This window comes from Corvus hawaiiensis, chromosome 9, assembly GCF_020740725.1.
Source record: "Corvus hawaiiensis isolate bCorHaw1 chromosome 9, bCorHaw1.pri.cur, whole genome shotgun sequence".
In the NCBI taxonomy this organism is placed as follows: Eukaryota; Metazoa; Chordata; class Aves; order Passeriformes; family Corvidae; genus Corvus; species Corvus hawaiiensis.
The window spans coordinates 777,672-785,401 of NC_063221.1; the positions used below are offsets into that span (position 1 = coordinate 777,672).

Sequence of the window (7,730 nt, forward strand, 5' to 3'; positions counted from 1 at the left end):
GCTGATTTCTTTAATACAGTTGGTGACTTTAAAAGTGTTTCTTCCACAGGTTTTTGCAGATGACAACACAGGCTGAGCAGCATGAGAGAGAAAGCTCCTATGTTTGCTCTGCCATGCTCCTGCTGTGGAAAACTAGGAGGCATTTAGGCACAAACTCTTCTGGCAATTTAGATTCAACAGTTCTAACTCTGTGATAGCTGTCGTATTAACATCCATTCAGGAAAGTTGGGACCCGTTGCTTTCCCTCCTGGCTAAAAGGTGACCCTAGAGAGAAGGGGGTTGCTGCCAATGTTCCTTCACCGTGCCAGTCAAAGGGCTTGTGGGGAGCAGAGCAGTGTGAGATGGTACTCGCCCAGACATTCACCGCAACACCCCCTCCAAACACTCCTGAGTAAGCCACTGGTCTCACCAGCAAAGCTTTTTCACCCTGGTGTCTATTCTGGGCCACTCTCACCTTTTGATATCTTTGGGGCCACATGCCTGACAGCTGCTTTTAGGTTGCTTTTCAACAGCTTTGCAGAAACAATCTACTAAAAATCACTGGAGTGCTTCTGATTGTATTTTATTTCCAAAAGTAGGAAGACGCAAATAGAATATCCTCCCAGGGCCCACCCTGTCCAGGTCTAATTTTCCTTCTCATCTCCACAGCAGTGCATGATGAGAGCAGAGCAGCTGGAAGCAGCTTGCTCACTTCACTGTCCATTATGCCTGACAAGCGTGTGATGAACTTGAAACGAGCCTCCTTGATGTCACACCTCCCCTTCTCTCCTCCCCTGCCTGCTTTTCCTGCCTGCAGCAATAAATTCAAGCACGTACTCATTCTGCTCCCCAGGCAGCTGCGTGCTCCTCGGCACAGATGAGGATGGATAAGAGGTCTCGGAGCTCTTCCAGGGAGTCTCATAGGAGACGCAGAGAGTCCCCGGCTACGCAGAGCAAACGAGAGAAGAGGGATAGCAGCAGAGAAGCTGGCAAAGGAAAGGGAGATATAAAGCAGGAGAAAGCCAAGGAGACCAAGAGCACTGCGGGGACTGATGGTAGGGTGCATACCTCCACGGTGGTGGACGTGGATGATGTGGTGTCTGATGAAGAAATGGAGGCAATGGCATTGCTGGATAGTGAGCAGCAAGAGGAAGGTATGGCTTAAAGATGGGAAGGGGTTGGAAAACTGTGGGCTCTTTGATGCTGCGTGGGTCGCAGTGTGACTGCTCTCTGCATGGTGTCATCACACCCACCTTGCACAAGCGTGGTTATCCTCAAGATAGGATATGGGAGACTCCAGCCAGCCTCCCAGCCAGCTTCTGCAGGCTTATCAGCACCATCCAGCAAAGCAGTGAACCTGGGTACAAGCAGTTACATTCACAGCATCCTTCATGCTTCAGCTTGCTACTCCCCAGTTCTGTTCATGCTCTTCCTTTTCTTGCTTGGCCTCCTTTAGGTGGATGGCATTGGCCTTACTGCCAGTTCCTAGCCCAAAGGACCTCGCTTCAGGGATGAACTGCTCTTGAGGTGCACACTTGCAGCTCACTGGTTTGATGACCTCTAAGAGCAGCTCCTCACCAGGTGTTTATTAGGCACATTCCCAGCCTGCTAGGAGCTGGGAGGAAGGGAGCATCGTGGTCCTTTTGGCAATACACCTGGGCCTGTTTGGACCCAGCACCACCACAGGCATGGCAGATGTGTATTACAAGAGCCAGCACCACTTGTGCCCTTCCATGCTAGCACCTCTGCTGCCCCAGAGTGACACCAAGGTTCAGACTTGCTCCTGACTCTCTGGGAACTAGTTTTTCACAGCTTCCACTTTCTGCCTCCATTACAGGAATTACAGCTGTTGAGCAGTGCTTAGGAGCTCTAGTGACCACACAGGTTCTTGGGATCTGAAGCTCCCTCAGGACCTGGTGGTTCTGCAAAGAATCCCAAAGGCAGAGGGACAGGGATGGAAGGGTTGGAAGGGATTAAAAATGGGAGGGATGCTAAATTCACAGTTGAAAATCATGGTCTACTCTCTGGCTCCATTTATTTTCATGCCATACCTGCTGATTTTTCCCTCAGACAGGAGCACAACAAAGGGCAGCCAAAGCAAGATGACCCACACTCAGTTTGGGGAGATGTAGAAAGTAATATTCATCTGGACTGACTGCCTCAGTCAGCCTCCAGCACCTTGGGGTGACTTCTTAGAACACAGGAAGATTTCACTGGCACCAGAGGCTTCATCCCACTGCATTAGGGAGCTAGGATGCAATTAAAATCCTATTCCAAAACAACCTGAAATACTCTGATAGAGAAGGGCACTTCAGGCTGTGCATGTTTAAAGCTCTCTCTTATTTACAATCTTTGTCTTTAGCTCATCTTTCCAGATAAACTTCAGGGACCCCAGCTCAGCAAAGTTGCCCACTCCAAGCCTTTCAACCCTGCTTGGTAGCCCCAATTCTTCAAGATAAAGTCTGCTCTCTAGTCAAGCAACCATGGAGAGGCATGGCTCAATTTTTGTCAGTAAAGCAGAGACAAAATCTATCCATCCATCCTTGCAGCTCCTGGCAATCTGGAGCAGGGAGTGTTCCTTAACTCACCTCCAGAGAGAGCCAAGTGGTTCAGTTATACTGAGTCCAGGCAAAGCACAACAGTGAAGGCTGTTGTCAGTGCGGGCACTTGTCAGGCTATCAGTATTTTGGGAGCAGTCCTTGACTAACACGTCCTGTTGGGTTCCTCCCTAGGTGTAAAGACTCCTGGCCTGGGTGTCTGTGAGTGGCTTTTGACCATCTTGTCTTTCCTGTTCATCATAATGACCTTCCCCATTTCTGTCTGGTTCTGCATGAAGGTGAGAATAGCCATGGGGCCTCTCAGTATTTGTTGTCTGATCTGGGTGTCACATACTGGTTCACCATGTGCTGGACATGAGCATAAAGCTTTTTTGGTCTAAGGCCGTATTTATACCTCTTCAACTCATCCTTAATTTTGTTTTCTCCTTTATCACATGTTGCTACAGCACAGGGGTCCAACCATTGCCTATCAAATGCTTCTGCTGAAATACCAGCATGCAGAAACTAAGGTTTTTCTTTCTTAAAACAAATTGCAAGTCTGTTCACTTTCAGACACATCCCTCAGCCTACCTAGCCCAGAGATGGCTGCATTACAGCAGCAGGGTAAATAGGCTTTGAATTAAAAAATTTAAGAGAGATTGAGCTCTCAGTTAATAGAAGATTTCCCCTCTTCCTCTCATTTTTATTCAGATTTATAGCATGGCTACATAGAGGCATGTTTTGATTCCCACTTCTCAGGAAATTTCACATTCATATTGTTATCAACAAGAATGCCAGTATTACAGCTCAGCTCTTGGGGTGAGCACGTTTGCCTTGGAGGGAAATGAGCAACATAGAAAATTTTAACTTGGGTTATTTAAGTTTGGCCAGGCTATAAGGAAACAAAATGCTGGGTCATCTTGGGAAACCCTGGGTGGGTCTAACATGGGCTGCTCTCACCAAATCCCTGTCTGTCACAGGGCTCCTCATATACAAGGCTGGCCAGCCATTCTAGGCAAAGGGTACAGTGACTCAGTGACAGGTGATGCCACAACCTGCTGAAATCCTCCCTTTGCAGGGCTTTTCCAGAATAAACTTCCTCCTCTGCCAGCAAGGCTGCTTTTCCCAGTCCTACTTCCTTCACTCCAGCCTAGCTTTTGTTTCCCTCTGCAGGTAGTGCGGGAGTATGAGAGAGCCATCGTTTTCCGACTTGGGCATCTCCTTCCTGGCAGAGCCAAAGGACCTGGTGAGGTGTTTACTGAGCTCCCCCCAGCCACACTGCTCCTCTTCTGCATGCCTTACCAAAGCTCACATGCTGGTGCCCTCCAAGCAGGCATGGCCAGACAGGAGATGGGATGGTTTTTGTTCCCTTCCTTTCAAGGGCCAGTAGTTCCTAATGTCTTTTCCATCACAGAAGCAGCCTGAGAGTTTGAGCCTGTGTATTGCTGTTCTTTTGTAGTTCTGCATGCTAAACCCTTCCTTGTTCTCCAAAACAGAAGAGGTAATTTCTGTAGTTCTGATGATTACCAGCTGTCTCTCGCTTCCTCCCACAGGCCTTTTCTTTTTCCTTCCCTGTTTGGACACCTATCACAAGATAGACCTCCGCCTCAAAACCCTAGAGATCCCCTTCCATCAGGTATGGCTGACACCCCCTCTCTATATTAATTTTGGGATCTATTTAATGTTAAATCTGATGCTTTCTACCTTCATCCTTGCAGAGAAAATTTTAAAAAACCATCTCAAAGTAACCTCTAGTTTGCCCAAGATCCATCAGTAGCAGAGGTGGAAGCTACAAAGACTTGACCATCCAGCTCATCTTCATCATTCTCTCAGTTGTGTGCTTTTCTGTGCTACCTTAGAGTTGCCAGAACCAGCTCCATCTCCCCTAATATCTTCCGCTTAGGTAGTGACCAAAGACATGGTTACTTTGGAGATAGATGCTGTCTGCTACTACCGGTTGGAAAATGCCTCTCTCCTCCTCACCACCCTGACCAGCATCTCCAGTGCCATCCAGCTGCTGGTGCAGACCACCACGAAGCGCCTCCTGGCACATCAAGCCTTCTCTGAGCTTCTGCTGGAGAGGAAGAACATCAGCCAGGAGATAAAGGTGCTTCCATGGGGAGGGAGACAGCAAAGCGAGGGGTGAATTAAGACTCTGCAAAGAAGCCCAGGTGGCCAGTCCCTCAGAGTCACAGACACTGGTTTGAAGAAGGCTTCTGCACTTGGAATAAGTGTAGACTCTAGTTAAGTCACCCTAAACCCCTGGGGTAAACGCAAATGGGAAGGAAGGGCAGTAATTTTATTTCTGAGGGGCCTTGCCCAGTAGCACACTGAACCTGATAAATCTGCCTTACAATCCTGCAGTTAAAGTCCCTGCCCTGTCTTGCTCCCCGTGAGGGGGCTTGGCCAGTGCTGCTGTTCTCCCATGCTCTAAACATATTCCTCTTCATAGGTGGCTTTGGATGCGGTCACAGGCTCCTGGGGGATCAAAGTGGAGAGAATAGAAATGTAGGTAGGAAATGCTGGTAGAAGGGAATTCTCTGTCCCTTTGCAAGGACCTGTCCTGTGCTGCTCGCTGTGGCCTGCTCCTCTTCCTGCTTTGCCTCTGGCCCTCTCCCTGCAGGTGTTCTGCAGAAGGTAGAGCCTTTCACCTTCCTATTTTCTCTGCCCCTTTCAGCCTCTGCCTCATGTAAAATTTCCACCTGTTAGAAGTTCTTTCTCCTGCCCTGACAGCCAGAGCAGGATCCTTGGCTGGGATCTAATCACCATTTCACTGCTGCTGCAGGCAGTTTGCACCCAGTTCTGGTAGCCCAAAAGGCACAGCAGGCACTGAACTCTCCATGTCCTGTTCTGCATCAAAGGCCCTGGGGTCTCAGCACTGGTAGGGGTGGGCTCATCACTCAAGTCTGTGCAGGAAGGTGGGACTCACTCGTCACATAGAGGGACATGGGAGAGAGCCAAGCAGTGAATGAATACAGAACATTCCTGTGCCTGTCTTGAGAGCAGTCTCCTAGGGGAGTCTCTGCTGTCTCACAAAGACTGAGCTTACCCTATAAGCCTCAGAGGCACAAAGAGGTCTCCCTGCTGCCTGGTGATCATGCAAGCCTGGTCACTAGAAAACCAGGCTGAAAGAGAAGGATGGGAATCGAGGTAGAGGACTAAAGTGAGACACGCAAAGAGGGACACCCAGGGGGCGAAGAATATGAATGAGCAGCTCTGCAGAGATCGACTGAGCCCATCCCAAGCCTCAGGCTGAGCATCCAGTGCTGCCAGGAGAGCCAAGAGCCCAGCTAATGCCTGTCTTTACTCCCACAGCAACAACGTGCAGCTGCCTGCTGAACTCCGGCAGTCCCTGGCTGTGGAAGCGGAGGCCCAGAGACAGGCCAAAGTGCGGGTATGCCAACATCTGACTACTCATCTCCTTCCAGAGCATTCCTCCTTCCTTTCCCACCTCTGGTTTGAGGTCTCTGGGACATGCCACACAGGCACACAGCTCTGGGTTGACATGTTTCCTTTAATTCCAGAACAAGAGCTGAGTCTAACAAGGGGAGCTCAGTTGCCGAGCTCTGATGGGCCTAGTAAAAGCATGCTAGCCATGAGCTTCCAAATTTCTGGCAACACCTAGAGGCCTAGTACATGCTGTGATCTTCGAGGAGCAGGAATGTTAGAATCACACTGACCCTGAAAATTTCACCAACCTGCCTCCGTAACAAACAGTCCGTGCCCCCTCACTCCCAGCCTCACAGAACCTTCCTTCTTCCCCTGCTTGGTAGGTGATCGCTGCTGAGGGGGAAAAGGCTGCTTCCGAGTCCCTGCGAATGGCAGCTGAGATCCTGTCCAGTGCTCCAGCTGCCGCTCAGCTCCGTTATCTCCATGCACTGCACTCCCTTACCACAGAGAAACCTGCTGCTTTCATCTTGCCCTTGCCTCTGGATGCCATGAACCTGGTCTCTCCGGCTGCCCACAGCCCTCCCGCTGTGAGCAGCCTCCTCACAGGCACCACAAAGCTGCCAGAAAATCCAAAAGACAAGAAGGACTCCCCCATGCTCTGAGAGAAATGGTTCCCACATTGCTCCTGCTCAGAAAGGAGCAAGAAGGCTGGCCCACCATCAGGTTCTGACCTGGAGGCAGGAGGGAAAGCAGCCCAGGCCTGCAATATAAAGTGGATTGTACATGGAAAAAGCCTCTACTTGTTTTGGAAAGGAAAAAATGTGGAGTACAAGGAGCAGGCCTGGCAGGTGTGTGAGCAGGGGGTTGAGGGAAGTGGGGTGTCACTCCTTCTCCTTCACAGAGCCAGATGCACCTTGACACCTTACAGCCCAGCTCCCAGGGTCTGATCCATCTTGGCCCACGACCTTGGAAGGAAGGACAGACCCTCCTCTATGCCCTTCCATGGCCCCCATCCGCAAACCAAACAGCTGGGCAGGTGGGAGTGGGAGTACGACAATCCGTGGGGGAACAGCAAGGGGCTCGGCACGCAGGCAGGATGGTGGGTGCTGCAGGGAGGGAAAGAGCTGGGTCCTGTGGTGTCCTGGATGTGGGATTTCAGTAACCACCCACATACATCCACACAGCCTAGTTTAGCCCTAGTTCTGAAGCAGGAGGAAAAGGGAGAGGAGGCGAGGGCAGCCTTTAAGGCTTGTGCTTCCCTGCTGAGCACATCTGTGGCGCGGAGGAAAGGCTGTGCTGCTGCCCGCGTCCACAGGGTGGTGAGGCAGGACAACGTCTGAGCTCGGGGGCGCTTAAAAACATCGAGGTGCCCCGTTTAACCAGCGCCTACTGAGCTGACGGGGGGGATCCGGCACCGCTGGCCCAGAGCCTCGGAACAGGAACACTTTCGCCCACCTGCAGCTGCCTTGGTAATTTTCACACTCAGAGAACGAACAGAGTGAGTTCTCAAAAATCCTAGAAGCCACAAGCTCCTATGTATCTTTCCTGCCTACAGCTGTTTGAAATGGCCAGGAACCTACAGGTATTGCAGTCCTTTCCCTTGGTAAAGGTCTGGAGCACTGTCAAAGGAAATATCCCTGCACTCAGATTCTGTGGTCCTGGTGCCCTTTGTGTGGATGTCAGCTCTGCTCCTGCCCTTTTACTTGACCTACAGCATCTCCCCTTGCTTCAAAGCAAGATCTCCCTGCACAGCCATTCCCAGCACCTCTGTTCTGCTGTTGGTGTCCTGTAGAGGTCAAATAGAGGGCACTTTGTGGCCCTTCT

General features: G+C 50.7%; 1 protein-coding gene across 1 annotated transcript; it reads left to right on the plus strand.

The window, feature by feature from the left end:
• Positions 1-851: 851 nt before the first annotated feature.
• Positions 852-6,673, plus strand: NPHS2 (NPHS2 stomatin family member, podocin). Its single transcript, XM_048313656.1, has 8 exons — positions 852-1,133; positions 2,712-2,815; positions 3,690-3,762; positions 4,070-4,152; positions 4,420-4,623; positions 4,969-5,024; positions 5,832-5,910; positions 6,290-6,673. The coding sequence occupies exons 1-8, from the start codon at positions 857-859 to the stop codon at positions 6,566-6,568; spliced, it is 1,155 nt and encodes a 384-aa protein (XP_048169613.1). The 5' UTR covers positions 852-856; the 3' UTR covers positions 6,569-6,673.
• The last annotated feature ends 1,057 nt before the right edge of the window (positions 6,674-7,730 follow it).